General features: G+C 45.2%; 1 protein-coding gene across 1 annotated transcript in view; it reads right to left on the reverse strand.

Annotated features, from left to right (window-relative positions):
* Positions 1–16505, reverse strand: part of VIT (vitrin) — a 114162-nt gene that overhangs the window by 21881 nt on the left and 75776 nt on the right. The window contains exons 10-11 of the mRNA XM_005600060.4: positions 16099–16161; positions 11058–11205 (exon numbers count right to left, since the gene is read on the reverse strand). Coding sequence (XP_005600117.2) covers positions 11058–11205; positions 16099–16161 — 211 coding nt within the window. The remainder of the gene's footprint in view (positions 1–11057; positions 11206–16098; positions 16162–16505) is intronic.

Raw genomic sequence — 16505 nt, forward strand, 5'->3', positions numbered from 1 at the left:
TCCGCCATATTTCTATGGCAACCCTCTGAGTCCAGGCTCCCTTACTTCTTGCTGGTTCTACTGTAAGAGTCTCTATGTTGGCCTCTGCAATGCCAGTTGTCTGCATAGCTGCTAGAGAACTCTTTCGCACGTACAGCTCCGACTGTAAAATTCCTCAGCTCAAAAATCATCAGAGGCTCCCATTGTTAAACTTCATATTTTGGCTTTCCAAACCCATCCATAATTTAATTCCAACCTATCATCTTCATCCACTTCTCTCTCTCAATAGCCTAAATTCTGGTCAGAATGAGCTGCTCACTATTTCCTGTTTTTCTAACTTTGTGCCTTTGCTCATCAATTCTCTCATCTGGAAAACCCAAATTGTGCTCACCCTCCAAGCTCCAGCTATCTGGAGCTACCTGTCTCCCTGACCCCTGGCCCCAGCTGACCATCTCCGTGCCTGACTCAGCTTTCTCTGACCCACAACACATTGCATAGTATGTGGCACCTGCAGGTACTCAATTAACAGTATTGAATAAAAAAATATTTCTCCATTTTCATTCTGTGCCTCTCTACCTCTAAATGCTGGTGTTCCCCAGGGTGCTATCTCCATTGTGCATCCCTCTTTAATTTATGCACTCGTCTGGGAGATCTCATCAACTTCAACGACCATTCACACGCCAACAGCTGACTTGTGCACACCGGTCAGTCCTCTCTCGTGAACTCCATATATACATGCAATGGCTTCCATACATCTCCATCTGGAATGCACCCTGTATTACCTTGGGACGGTCCACTGGCCCCACAGGTTTGATATTTCCCAAACTGAAGTCATTTATCTTCCAAACCTGCTCCACCCAACCACTCGTGTCCCTTCTGTATTCCCTCTTATGACTCATGAAGTCATCCCAGCAGTATACATTCTTGCCACCCTCTGACACCTTCTTCATCAAATGCCATGTCCTGTCAGACCAATCTCTTCAATAGCTCTTGTATCTATCTCATCCTTTCCATCCATAAATTTGGACTTTCATCTTCTGTTTCCTGAACTATTGCTCTACCTTCCCACCTGGTCTTCTGGTATCCAGAGTGGCCTCTGCAGAGGACATTGTATCCAATAGGCTCTAAGTGTCTAATAGAGGCAGATTAATCGAGAAGCTAATGCTGCCTCTTCCAAGGGGTCTAGTTTTGGTTTTGTAATTTTATGTTCTTTTTCTTAAAAAGGCCCTCGAACTGCACAAGCTTTAGAGTCCTCAAAGTCTGGATCTATCCTGTGGTGACCAAGGAATATGAACTTTCTCAGGACCTAAAAAAATGACTTGAAACCAACAAACAAAAATTATTGGCTAGAAAATAAAAAATTTCAAAATTGATATCGACAATAATAAATGTGTAACTGTCTACCAAATATAACGCTATAAACACTTCATTAAAATTGTAGAATTTTTAACTCACTCAAAACTTTAATTACTTTTGAGAATGCTCTGTGGGCTAGATTTTTCTCACTTTGCAAGATTTCTTGAGTGTGTCTGATGCTTGTGAAGAAATCATAGCTAATCATAAATTGTGTTGATCTAGACAAGTAACTTAAAAAGCAAAAATATAAAAGTGTCTTTCAGAATTTTTTACAGAAAAATATATTTAAATGTGGAACCTAGTCACCTGGTCTCATCCATGTGTTCCCCCAGGCACCCAGTGCAGGAGGCTGTCTTAACATTGATCACTTTCTAGAGCGACTGTTGATTACCTGTCTCTTTCCCATACTACGTACACAGTCGAGCCTTCTTTGTGATAGTCATGTTCTATGAAGTCACCATGAACATCAAATTAGTAAATACTGAGCCATATAGGGTTAGGCTCCTGTGGGCCTCTGGTCACAACACCACAACACTTTCATCAATAGATCAAGACATAAACTTGTTTCGTATACATTTCTGTTTGAAGACATCTAATTTGACGTATGTTGCTTACATATAATCAGTTATAGGCACTATTTCTGTAGGATAAAACATTAGCAGAAAAGGATTTCACATTATCCTGAGCCTGGGTAAAGTAACCCTAAATTTCCTTGGTTTTCAGTCTCACAATGCTGTCCACCGTGCTTTTTTTTTTTTTAAATCAATCTTCATTTCATGAATTCACTAGTTCAGCTGCTTTTCCACCTTTTCCACAGCTTCATTACACACTATAGATGTTACTTTAGCACTTTCCAGGGCAGACTCAAGGGCAGATCAGCAAAGTTCCTTTCTTTTTCTCAATGTACCGAATCATTAATTCATTAACATTGAATTCACAAGCAACAGCACTATAGCTCATGCCTAAAGGAAATTTATCTAACACTTGTATTTTCTCCATAACGCATCACAGCCTTTTTGCACTTAGAACACAAGACTGCATTTCAGCACTACTCTTGGGGGCCATTTTATTTATTTATTTTTTAAATTGAGATATAATTGACATATAACATTGCATTAATTTTAGGTGTACAACATAATGATTTGATATATGTATATATTGCGAAATGATTACCAGAAAAAGTTTAGTGAACATTCATCTCCACACACAGTTACAAATTTTTTTTCCTTGAGATGAGAACTTTCCAAATCTCTTAGCAACTTACAAGTATACAATGCCTGTTGTGAACTGCAGTCACCATGCTGTACATTACATCCCCAGGGCTTATTTATCTTACAACTAGAAGTTTGTACCTTTTGACCACCTTTACCCATTTCATTGGGGACCATTTTAAATCATGAAAGCACCAATGAAAAAACAGAAAAATGTGGCACTAAATAGACCGTGAAAAGGACACTTGTTTACAGCAGGAGAGCTGAAGCAAGAAGGCAGAGCATCGCCTCGTTTGACCTCAGCTGGGAATATGTGTGTCAAGTGAACACTCAAACTTATTACCCTTCTGTGCATGTCTGCAAATGACTGTGAAAGTGCCAAGAGTATTGGTTCTGCAGTCACAAATAAATTTTGGTGAGTAGGTAGATTCGTAGATATAGAATCTGCAAATCACGATGATTGACTGTAACCTATGTCCCAGTTTTTCCTATCCCTAGAGTTTAGCCTACAGGGGGTCATAGGTAACTGTGGAATAAAGAAATGAAAGAAAGAAAGAAAGCTCCTCCTCTCTTGGGCCACCCCCGGGACAGTTGAACGCACTGCCTCTGAGCTCCACACTGATCACTCTCTCCCTCTATTACGTCATAGAGGTGGATGAATCCATCTTCAGAGGCAGACAGATGAGCCATTCATATACCCAGTGAATAGATGCTTTTAATTTTACTTAATGTTATTTCTTTCAAAAATATTGCCTCCCTTACTAGATGGTGAAGTCCTGAAGAACAGAATCTCTATTACATTTACCTATCCATTTTTAATGGATTGAAAGGTTGGATCAGAGAGCCTCTGCGACTCTTTCCAATTGCTAAAATCATGATTAGAAGCACAGCCACAGAGCTCATCTACCCGGGGACTTATAGGCAAATGTAATCAAACTGCTTAGATGAATTTTACATCAGTGTCCCCTGCCAACGGCATAGTGCTTAGTACACGCTACACACTCAATAAATCTTTCTTAAACTGTAATGTAATTAAATCAGAGGAATGCATGGCAAGTCTTTAACCTGCAGACTGTGGCAGCTCTCAGTACCAGAGCACATGGGTGTATTGTCCTTCAGGATATATGAGTTGGGGCCCTGACACCCTAGTCTGATTACTTTTCATCAATGGAGAATATTTAAAAAGTTCAAAAAGGTACACCACTACATTTTTATGTAAGTAACCTTTTAACTTGTAATTTTATTACAAGATCTCATTAAAGGAAAATGCTTTTTTTTTTTTCTCAGCAATATCAAAGATTTCCTTTGAAAATAAGACAAGAAAATAAACAAGGAGGTTTATAGCTCAAGGAGAAAATGTAAAATTGTTCTATGTCTGGAAGAAGAGCTATACTAATGAAGAGAAATTATAGGGAGCCAGAATTTGGCTGTGCATAAAAAGAGAGAATTTATGCAATAGGAAATGACTATCCTGTGGGTGATTAAGAAGAAAGAATACCTGTCAGAAATGGGCACAGGGGCTGGGGGCAGGGAGCTGGGATGGGGCTTCGGCGTTTGAAGGCCTTGCTGATGACGAGACTGCTGGAGCGCCAGGTGTGCTGCGTACCCTACCAAGTCTCCTCCAACAGAAACTTGGTTCAGTAGGTCTGGGCTGCGGCTGGGAAATTTCTTTTTGAGCAAGGAATCCAGGCCAATCTTATCCTTAGGAAAGTTTGGGAAGGCCTAGATTCTAGAGGACTTCTGAGTCACATGGAGTGAGCCTCTGAAAGGAATCTCTGTGCTGATAGAGACACAGGAACTAATCATATTCCTGAGAGCAAGAACCTTTCAAAACTGTTTCCCCCAACAGGGCATCACTTTAAGGTTACAGTAAAATGCCACGACTATATTTAGCCTTTCAATTTTCATAATGCTAAAAAGTCATGATTTACGGACTTAGCCACTGAGATGAAGTGTGCCTGTGAAGTCAGGAGGATGTTTTAGGGTGCCCCTGGTTGCCCAAGGCCATGCTGGGGGCTGCAGGTTCCGTGGCAGACTTGTCTTTTGTGGGCATTACCTGGCTCAGAACGAGCATGACTCTCTCCTGTTCCCTGAAAGGACTGAGCAGCTGAGCGGCCCGGGCCAACCTGCAGAGGACTTTGCACTACTAGCCCCTTTTGAAAGGACGCTGGCCTTTCTCTCATGTGCTAGGATCAGAGACAGGAACAAGGTCTTATAATCAAATTTAGTTTTTAGATGAGTGTTTTTTTGGTAGTTAGTAATAATGATTCAACCCATCCACCAAAAAGTAGAAAATTACCCTGCATGCCTCCTCCTGCTGGAGGAAGCGTGGACGTGCATTCTGCTCATCTGAGAGTTACCCTGGAACTAGCCGGCTGGCTGGTCTGTAACCGCATCATACCGTGAGTGCTGGGACACAGAGTATCTTGGCAACAGACATGGTATTTGGCATTTCCCACACTCAGATGTGCATCCGATCACCCTGGATCTTGTTAAAATGTAGATTCTGTTTCTGCAGGTCCAGAGCGAGTTCTGAGGTCTGCCTTTCTAAGCTCCAACATGGTACTGTCGATCACACTCTAAGGAGCCATGTCTTGGAGGATGCTGTGAGAATCAAGAAAATCAGCAGTGGCAGGGAGGAGAATAAATAAGGAGTCTAGAGAATGGAAGAGAAAGGCTGAGAAAGGGGAGAGGATGGAGCTCCCACAGCACTCTAGGATGGTCGCCTGGGGGAGACGGGAGGGGCCGGGGGCACGGGATTCACCAGAAGACAGCCCAGGCCCATGGGAATATTTGTGCCTTCACTTTCTGCCTGCACGGTAGAATCACCCGGGGAGCTCTAAAAATTAATGATGCCTGGGTCCCACGCTCAGAATTCGAATTTAATCGATCTGAGGTTTGGTCTGGCCATTGGGAGTTTCAAAGCCTCCCTAGGTGATTCTAATGTGCATCGGGGTAGCCATCTGCTTCTCTAGCAGAATGATCCAGGAATTTAGAGACAATGATCTCAAGGGGGCCCTGGGATAAGTCGACGCACGATGGGAATTCAAGTGGAAACTTGAGTAGAAGCGCTGGAAGTCAAGTGCAGTCCTTGTGTTCGTACCTCTGGGAGAATTGCATGGTGGCAAATAGAAAAAGCATAAGGCTTGTGCAAATTGTATTCCCAACTCACTCAGCCTTGAGACGGTGGCCCTGAGGAGTGTGGCTCAAGGGCTCACCTGCCTGTCTCTCAGAGAGGAGAGAAGTGGCACGGTGGGGTCTTTGCAAGTGCTGTCAGGCCCTGGAGAGCCCTTCCTGGAAGAAGAGAGGCAGCTGTTCTGGGATCTTGTTAGTTCTTGTAAAGGCAGTGTAGACTGAGGGGGTGGAAAGAGGACTGGGGGGGGGGTGATGGGGAGACCTGAGTTCTGAACCGGGGCTGCCACTCAGTACCTGGGAATCTGAGCTGTCCTTTCCCCTCTCGGGGAGTCAGTGATTCTCAACCTTGGCTACAGATTGGAATTACAGATTAAAACACCAACTTCTGGGTATTTGCCAGAGTCTGGTTTACCAGGTCTGGGATGCGGCCCAGCATTTTTAAAAGCTCCCCAGGTAATACCAAGGTGAAGGCAGGGCCCAGGCTCTGCCTTCCCGCCCTGAAGTCCTACGGGGCTGAGATTCACACCTCCTGGCGCCCCGCCCCTCCCACTCCTGCCTTTGCCGCAGGCTCAGGAGAATGTGACAGACAGTCCTCCTTGCAGCTGCATCAGTGTCCTCTTTCTGCTGTAATGAATGACCGTAAACTTAGTGACTCAAACCACACACACTTATTAGCTTAGAGTTCTGGAGGTCAGCAGTCTGACATGGGTCTCCTGGCAGGGCTGTGCTCCTCTATGAAGGCCCCAGGGGAGAGTGCATTTCCTTGTCTTTTCCAGCTTCTAGAGGCCACCTGCATTTCTTGCTCACGGCCCCTTCCTCCATCGTCAAAGCCGGCAGTCACGTCTCTCTGACTCTTCTTCCAAAGTCACATCCCCTCTGACTGACAGCAGCTGGGAAAGCTTCTCTGCTTTCAAGGACCCATGCGACTAGATAGGGACATTGGAGAATCTGGGATCCTCTCTGCACCTCAGAGTCCTTAACTTTAACCACATCCACAAAGTCCCCTTTGCCATGTGAGGTAGCATCATCACAGGTGCTGGGATTCGGACACAGGCAGTCTTGGGGGCGATGATTCTGGCACCATGCCAGACCTGACACATCGCTTCTTCCCTCCACTCTGGGTGTCCCACACTCGGTGGCTCAGATGATCCACAGGAGACTCTGGGTGTCCTTCCTGCTTTTTTGGGCAGAAAGGGAGGCTCAGCCGTGTGTTTGACTGAGGGTCTTCAGTCCGGGGCTTAGGTTGGGTGGGCTGAGAAGTAAGAGGTGTAAGAAGATGCAGCCCAACCCAGAGCCACCCCCTAACACACAGGGCAACGGCCACAGAACCATGAGCAATGAAAACTCTATTTTATTATGAAAGGAAGAAAAACGAACAGCTTGCTTTATTCCATAACTGTTTTCCAATGCTGATACCATAAGGTTGATTACGAAGTTCAAAAGAACGTGTGAGATTCTGTTCCATTTATACTGGAATTGGGGACTAAAAGGAAATCAGATTGAAGGTGAAGGGGGAACTTGGTGCCTGTTGATCTGGGCTGCAGCTAAAATGCCAGCTGCTTGGCTGTGTTCATCCTGTTTGCTCGAGTTCGCCTAGAAAGCTACTTGCTCTGGCTGTCCTTTCCTTGAGCCCTTTAGCGGTCCTGTTGGTATGAAGAGCAATCACGAGCCCCCTGGCTGGGTACGTCTGAATTAGGATGCACGTGCAAGACAAGGGCTTGGTCCTTGGCCTTTGTTCAGCACAGTGTCTCCGTCTTCAATTTGGCAGAAAGCTTCAATTATCAGAAGCTTCCTTGGCAGATGAGCAAAATCTTTGCTTTGAAGTCAATTTTGTTTGGTGGTTTAGGGATTAATCCAAGATTTAATATCTGCCCTCTCCCCAGTGGTCATTGCATTTAGCTGTGTGTTCTTAGAAAAGTCACTCGCACTCTCTGAGTCTGTATCAAACGTCACATCTCTTACTGGAGGTGCGAGGTGATTGTGGAAGGAAGGCTGTGGTTGATGATAGGTTAACACAATTGTGGGTTGTGAGCCTCTGCATATGCAGAGAGGCGGGACCTGAGAGAGGGAGCGTGCCAGTACTGCAGTGGTTCAGGCTGTACCGCTGCCCTGGACCAGAAGTAGGAACTCAGCCAGGGCAAAGAGCAGAAATCAAGAGGCTGGCAGAAGACGTTGCTGGTCTGTTGAGAGGAGAATAGAGTGGACAAGCAGAGAGGCGTGAAGGAGGGAGGGAATGGTTAACCACTTGTCAGTCCTGTGACATAAACCTGCCTTCACCTGCCTACCTGGACAGTTTCTGTTTCTTGCACCCAAAAGATCCTTGTGTAGGATACTTAGGGATCAGGCTGTGGCATGAGCATTGCGTTTTGCAAATCAGACCACTTTTATACTTCTTGTATTTTTATTTATTTTGCCTTTTCTTTCCTAATTGTTGGTACAAGTCTTTTAAATTCTAAACTTAAAAGTCTAAACTTAGTGTAAATTTGGATTCAGCTCTTCTAAGGAAAACCAAGAGAAGGAATCTTCTGGGGGAGCTGTGTGGACCAGCGGCAGCAGTAGTGGAGGTGAGAAGCCGAGAGGAGGAGAAATTCTGAGTTCCGGAGTCCTTCCTCCTCGGCTAGCCCGTTCCCAGCTTCAGCCTCACCTTCGAGTGCTCCTTCTTGACGGGGTCATTTCTCTTAGCACCTCATTTCCTCACTCTGACACAAGGAGGTGGAACTAGGAGCTTTCTAAGGCCCCAACGCTCTGCGATTCCAAGAAAGCAGGGCCGATTCCCAGTGGTTGTAAAGCGGGCATTAGAATCCACAAGAAGCCGAAATGCCCCGAGAGGAATCTGATTCGCAGTCGCCCCAGCACCGGCCCCTCCTGCTTTTCCTTTTCCAGAAACACAAGCCCCACATCTGCATCTACCTCTGTCTCCTCACCTTTCCCTGCCCCATGCCCTCCCTCTCTAGGCACCCAGAGCCTTTGGTAAAACAGGTTGGAAGCGAGCCACCCAGGCGGGGAAGCCGGGTGGCTGAACTCAAAGCAATTTCAGCTGGGTGTGCGGAGTTCCCCTTCAGCTTCATCACCCACTTCCAATGCCACTCTCCAATTCATCTGTTCCCCACATTCCACTGATGCATATAACCTCAGTGCAACCCATCGTTTCGTTGTTGATCATCCCACCTAATCGGAACCCGAGGCTGGAAGGAAGGGAGAGGCGGTTGATCCGGTCTGTTAGCAACGTTCATTTATTGGATGTCTTCTGAGTATAGAGCCAGTCACTGGATTACAGAATGTCAGGGCAGGCAGAGCCCTAATAAATCATCCAGCCTGCCCTCTGTACTTAGAGATGGCAGCACTTAGATGGAGAGGTTAAGTGACTTGCTTAAGGTCACACAAGCAGAACTAAGCCCAGAATTCAAGAGAGGCTGTCACCAGTTCATTGCGCTTTCCCACTCCACCCCATGGCTGAAGGTGGATGAAGGTGACAGATTAGTTTGTGTGAGCAAAAAGGGAAGGAAAACACGCACACATTTCCCTTAAGTGTTCCAAATTAAGAAAGACCCTGGACGGAAAAAAGGACGAATAGCAGAGACATTTTCAGCAAGCAAAATTGGAAAGCATGGAGCTAAGCTCTTTCCTGAAAATGGTGATCACATTAAGAAAACGTGAGGGAAAAGGTTTTTCGAGGGGAAGGAGTCTTTATTGAATTGTTTTTCTTTCCTTGCTACATTTGTTCTTTAATCCATGTTCTCATCAGCACACACTATTCTCCCCCATTTTTCTTTTCCTCGACATATTTATAACCTTATTTTCATATTCTACTATAAACCTTGGTATAAACAGCTTTTAAAGCAGCTATTTTTAACGCAAGATGACACACCAAGGTTTAAGCCCCCCAATAAAATTGCCCGGGGACATCCGGCACTATAAAACCCTTTCATTTCCTTCCTAGAGAAGCCTACTATCCATTCGCTAGCTTTAAAAAGTAACGCAGGAATGAAAATAGGTTGACATTTTGAAAACAAGAAAACAATGACTAAAAGAACATATTTTCCTATTTCAAGTTCAAGTCCTCCAGATGGATCGTTTGACATTGAGAATTGGTGTTTGCAGTAATTGGTTATTTTCATATATTTGACTCTGACTATATACAAGTGCCAGTTAATTCGTCTACTAATTTTTTCTACAGGAATAGAAGGTAGTACTAAATGTGTTCCTGGAATTTAATTCTAAAAATGTAAACGTTATAGGTTCTTATGAAAAGCAAGTATTTTTGTTTCTTTCTTTTGACAGCTCAAAAACAAATATTCCAGTGTTTTTGATATAATAACCTCGGTTAAAATGCTGTTCTGGGAGGCCCGTGGGAAATGTTCGGAGGGTCGGGAGACCCCCCTGGATGTTGTCTGGGAAGAATGTTTGTTACTTTTCAGGAAGGGCGAGTAAGCGGTGACTGCGGCTTCTGAGGGAGAGGCTGCAAGGTCCCTGTGAGCTTCCGCTTCAAGGCTCAGCTGCAGGTCAGGGGGAGAGGGAGGGGGCCTGTGTCTGAGGTGCCTCTGTGGAAAGTGAGATAATTTTCCTGCTCTTAATGGTTCTTGGTCAAAAGTCCACCTATTATTGGAGATTTGTGCTTGCTTGCTCTTTTGATTGTTTATTTTCTGTCAATATCTGTATATCTGTTTCAGAGAGAAATCTATTCGCGTCTGAAATAACACTGACTTATTATCCCAAACAAGAGAGAAGGTTGAGATTGCATGTCAACATGAGCCCTCACTTTCTACCCTAAGTAAAGCAATAAAATGGACTGGGGACAGTCACCTGGGTGCTCAGGGGGCTCAGCTGGTGGGGGCCATTCCCCTCCCCGCCCAGTCTTCCCCGTTGCCTGGTGAGCTTTTCCAGTACAGTGCAGAGGCCTTGGACCATCTGGCGAAAAGAGAAGGTTCAACCTAAAGCACCATATTCTCCAGGCATTGAACCCATGGGTGGGCAGGTGGGAGCACAGAAATGCTTTAATAGTGTGGAGACAGGTCCCCCCTCCTGATCCACAGATGAGGAAACTGACAACGAGAGGAGAAGGCCCAGCCCAAGGCCACCCAGCTTGTTAGTGGCTGAGCTAAAACTTGAGCCCAGCTCTCCTAATTCCCAAATAAATATTCTGTATACCAATCATGACTGCAAATGCCATTGACTTACAAGTGTTTACCAACCTGCCCTGTCCTTCTGGAAGTCTCAGATTTCTTAAACGACACATGCATTGCTTCAGTTTCTTTCAGTTACATTTGCGTTAGGGAAGAGAATGAATTTGGGCTCTAGGAGGTGCTGGTATGACTTGTGGTACAAAACTAAGCAAGTGACATCACTTGGTTTTTCTGGGTTCAGAGCAGCACTCACCCATACTGGACAACACCCATCAGTGGACCGGCCGGGCCAATGTGAAGAGCTTGGGCGACGTCAGCCAGGAACTGCTTCTGGATTCGGAATCGACGTTTGCCAATGCTCGCACTCCCATCAATCAGAAACGACAAGTCGATTTTGCAGCCTGGTGAAGGGAAAAGGACTCTGTTATTCTGTCTCTCTCACCACCTCACTGGTGCATTTTCTCGCTCCCCTTTCTCCAGCAGAGCCTCCTGAGATTCTAATGAAAAGAAAGTTAAAAAAAAAAGTAACAAGAGGGGCCCGCCTGTGGCCAAGTGGTTAAAGTTCCATGCATTCTGCTTTGGGGGCCCAGGGTTCACAGATTTGGATCATGGGTGTGGACTTACTCTATTCATCAGCCATGCTGTGGAGGCATCCCACACATAAAACAGAGGAAGAGTGGCACAGATGTTAGCTCAGAGCAAATCTTCCTCACCAAAAAAAAAAAAAAAAGTAACAAAAAGCAGGGTATATTCATTTACTTATGTCCATAACAGATTTTCACTGGGCACCAAGGTCCTGGACGCTTGGGCTAGTACTTATTTCCATAAGTGTTTTAGAATTCTCTGTATCAGCCACAATTATAGACTTCAGACACAGTCACCTCCCACTCAAGTTTTGAGCAGGCCCTCAGAACGGTCTCCTAGGCTCAGACCCTATAAGCGCAGGCCCTAGATGTGGGAATTCCCAAGACTGAGTCTCAGGAGCAGGTGGTCTTTCACTCTCCTCGTAACTTTTTAGAATTACGTGTTGGGTCTTTAAAAGATGTGAAAGAATCTGCAAGGCCAAGGCTGAGGGCAGGGGAGGAATTGTAGAATGAGAAATTGACAGCAATCTTCTCCTTTTCTTCCCTGGGTGAGGCAGCCATAGAAATTATCCACATATATCTACAGATGTCAGTACTTGCTTGTGGCTATCTTAGATTTCCCTCCTTTCTTTTAGTTGTGGTAAAGACCAGGATGGTTGTTCTGGTTAGGAGCTCCGGACTTCTGTGAATATATGAAGGTTGTGATGGAGTTGGGGATGGTGGGGCTGCAAGCTATTTTCAATCTTTCAAACACTAATAGGAATTGGTGGAAAGCCATATAAGCTAAATGAAGTTAGTGTCTCCTTTGCTCTCAGCTGAGATTATATGATCTCAGTATGATGAGACTGATTATTCAATGCTGATCAGAAGTTCTTATTGGGAGGTATATATCCCTTTGATTAATAAAAAATGAGAAATGAATTATTTAACAAGTACAATTTGGGAGACAAAAATATTTCAAAACAGTTCCATGGGGGAAAGAAAGAGAGAGAGAGTCAGTAATGTCAGGAATTTCTAGACTAGAGTGTCCAAGAGGACACTTGGGCCAGTGCTGCCCCTTTGTGGGTGGGCGTGCAGCTGCCCAGACAAGCCCGGGTCTGTCTGAGCTGCCACATGACTGCCCACGAGGTCGCTCCAGGCTTCCGCTCTCTACATTGCATTTTCATTGCTTGCATGTGGCTGGAGTCTCCCCATCCCCAGAAGGAGCGGCTCCCTAGGCTCCATAGCTGTTCTCTTATCTTGCAGTGGTGCATGGTAATCAAAACCAGAGGAGAAGTAGGCAATGACAGGGACTTCTCTGGGCCTGGCTGACTTGGCTCCATCTGGAATTAGTTCCTCGGCTCATTAGCGGATCTTGCAAGCTTTTCCCTCCCATCTGCCTGGACATTCGGTGCCTGCCAACTCCTCCTGTTCAGCTGGCTTTCCCTGTCCTTTGCTGCCCAAGTCTGCCTATGCCCAAGCATGATCCTAAGATGAAGATTGGAAGAAGCAAATAAAATCAAGAAGTGGAGTTTAAAGATGCCGCTAAAGCTTGGGATCAAGCAAAAGAGAAGCAGAATTGCTCTATGGCTTGTCATGTTGTATCCCAAACAAGGCCAACTCATTCTTTCCTAGGTCCGGGCTTGCAATGTGAATTGTTGCCAGCAGGTGGCAGTGGTGTTCTTCAGGGCTTGCCCCACATGGGCACCTAGGGTTTGCTACAAATGCTGACTCCCAGGCTCCACCCAGACCTACAGAAGCAGATCTGCATTCTAACATGATCTCCAGGGGACCCGTGTGGACATTAAAGTTTGAGAAACACGCCTGAAGAGGGGTTTTCCTTCCAGATGTCAGCAGATTAGTTCAATATGCCTCCAATATGCCTTTTAAAATGAAACCTATTTTTAAAAATAACTATTAATTAGTGTAAGGGCCAAAGGGGATTTTCTTTTTAAATGAATAGAGTTTACGGATTCTGTAGCCTCTATTTTGGTTTGTCATAGACAATTATTTTCTCCTTACTTCTTACATCTTGAACAGTGTTTGGATTGATGTGTTCATTTCATAGCTAGGTTTGAAGAAGAAGAGATGTTTCTCTATTTGCTTAGTTCTCTTCACTTTCTAGCCTGATGGCTGACATCGGGGTCACCTCTGCTCCCCTTTGCCAGAATGCTTTAATGACAGTGGTTCCAGCTCAGGGCACGTGTGCACTGAGACCTAGTGGCTTTCTCATACTGAGAAGAAAACCTGATGATCTGAAGATGAATGTCAATACCAAAAGGTGGAACAGGGTTGAAATGTTCAGTACGAGCGACTTATTGTGGTCACAGAGGACAGAGACTGGAGAATGAGGAAGAAAAGCTCAGATACGGTATGTATAGAAATCAATCTACCAATTTTCTTAATTGCTTTGGTTTTCTTCAACACAGTACAATGTTATAGATTAATGCTTTGTGTTGTCCAATACATGAAGACAGTGTTTCCTAACCTGGATCAGAGTTGCTTATGCAGCTTCAACAAATAAAGATGCCCTGGAATCACTCTGGGCTGTGCTTCCCAAGGGTTAGTGTGCAGTCACTTGATTCAGTAGGTCTGAGTGGAGCCAGGGACTCTGCATTTCCAACAAGCTCCCAGGTGATGCCAATGCTGTTGGTCCTCACACCACAGTTTGAGCAGCAAGATCTAGGGAAAGCCTGATTCAGTAAGTAGGAGGAAGGAATTGGGCACCTTTAATTTTTAAAAGTGTCTTCAGATGATTCTCATACACAGCTGGGTTGAGACTCACAGCTCATAGGTGGCTGACTTGTAGTGACTATATGGGAGCAGAATTCGCTACCCCAAAATGTGTCTCTTTAGCTTGATTTTTTTTTGTTTTGTGAGGAAGATTGTCCTGAGGTAACACCTGTTGCCAATCTTCCTCTTTTTGCTTGAGGAAGATTGTCCCTGAGCTAACAGCTGTGCCAATCTTCCTCTATTTTGTATGTGGGATGCCACCACAGCATGGCTTGATGAGCGGTGTGTAGGTCCACACCCAGGATCCAAACCGGCAAACCCCAGGCTGCCGAAGTGGAATGCGTGAACTTAACCACTACACCACCGGGCCAGCCCCTGGCTTAATTGTTTTTGACAATAAAAGGCTCTGAAAGAAACCTTGACCTTCCCCCTAACTGCCTAAAAGAATTTAAGACTGAAGGCCTGTTCCAGGAAGGAGCTATCACTGTAGATAACTGTAGTGTGAAGCAGGTGTGGTAGACAGGGAGGAACCTAGCAAGACTCATTTGATCAAAGTCCTCTCCATGTGCCATTGTCTCTGAAGGTACTGCAACATTTGCTATTCCATCTCCACGTGAATTGCCTTCCTCCTTCTTGAAGTCCCAAATGACTACCCCAACATCCACGTTCGTCTTTAGCTGAGGATGGTATTTAAGGTGGTGGTTTCAGACATTGTGGCAAGTTACTCAGGTTTCCTGGGTTTCTCCTGTGAATACGTGTATTAAATGAGTTTGATTTTCTTCTCTTATTCTGTCTCACATCAGTTTTATTCTTAGACCAGCCAGAAGAACCCAGAAGGGTGGAGGAATATTTCTTCCTCCCCTGCACGACTTTCTTGGCAAATTTGTAGGTGCTCTCCTTGGCTTGCCACACACAACTCCCTCCTGGTTTTCCTCTTTCTCCAGTCCCTCCTTTCTGGTATCCTCAGGTGGCTTCTCCTCCATCCATTTAGTGTTGAAGTTCTGTAGGTTTAAGTTCTCTCTTTCTTCTTATTCTATTCTGTCTCCCTAGATCACATTTTCTACCCTCATAGCCTCGGTTTTCAATCCCAGCTCGTCATCTTCCGACTCTGTCTGCCTGGGCTGTTCCTTCTGAATGTGAGAACTGGGTAGTCAACCCTTTACCAGACTTAATGTCTTCTGGAAGATGATAGACATAGATGATTTCCCAGCCCCCAGTGTGCTCCATCCCAGGGTCCTTATGGCAGCACCATTTACCCCAGTTGCTCAAATCATCTTTATCTCCCTTTCTTGCACCTCCACCTCCAACCTTCTAGATTCTTTCTTCCAGACTCTTCCTTCTCTATGTCTCTTGAATTTGCCTCTTTCTCTGCATGTCTACTTCCAACTCTGAGCTCTGTCTGCCCTCATCTCCACTAGACCACTGTCCCTACTGGCCAACCAGTCTTCTCCTTTCATCCACCCTTGTCTCCCATCCCATTTTTTTTTTTTTAAAGATTGGCACCTGAGCTAACAACTGGTGTCAATCTTCTTCTTTTTTTTTTTTTTCTACTTTTTCTTCCCAAGTCCCCTCAGTACATAGTTGTATATTTTTAGTTGTGCGTCCTTCTAGTTGTGGCATGTGGGACGCCGCCTCAGCGTGGCCTGATGAGTGGCACCATGTCTGCACCCAGGATCCAAACCAGTGAAATCCTGGGCCGCTGTAGCAGAGCATGCGAACTTAACCACTCGGCCAAGGGGCTGACCCCTCCCATCCCATTCTTCACCCTGTTGCCATAGTGATGTTTTAAAAATGTAATCCTCTCCCCCTCATGCACACAGAGAGTTTAAAGCCTTCAAAAGCTTCCCTTTCCCCTTAGAACAAAGTGACAGAAGAGAGGAGATAAAGAGATCCAGGATAGGAGAGAGGCGGGTTTGGGTGGGAGTGAGTGGGTAGAGAGGAGAGACAGCAGATCAGATGTCGAAGCCACTATGGGTTTCTAGTTGTCAATTAACTTACTTGGATCTCCCTGGGATACTGGCTCCGAAGACTGTGTGCTTAATTCTTCTTTTGGAACAAATCCTGGAAAGAGCAGTAAAACTTTTGGTGACTTACAGAACAGGAAGCATCTGGCTCTACCCCAGGGATGGGGACACAGCAGACCTGCACACCTAGCTCAGAGAGCTTGGCTTACTGCTGACTGTGCCTTCCTCCACACCACCCCTACCTTAAGAGATAAGAATAAACTAACATTTACTGACAGCCTACTAGAGACACAGCACTCTGCTAGATGCTCGGAGGGGTTCGAAGTCAGAAGACTTGAGTCCTGTCCCCTGTGCCTGTTAACTTAGTCTGGCTGAGTCTCACTGTCCTTATCGGAAAGCATTAAGCACTTTGTCAGTGTAAACGACCCCTCTGTAAAATTC

Source organism: Equus caballus, chromosome 15 (assembly GCF_041296265.1).
Source record: "Equus caballus isolate H_3958 breed thoroughbred chromosome 15, TB-T2T, whole genome shotgun sequence".
In the NCBI taxonomy this organism is placed as follows: domain Eukaryota; kingdom Metazoa; phylum Chordata; class Mammalia; order Perissodactyla; family Equidae; genus Equus; species Equus caballus.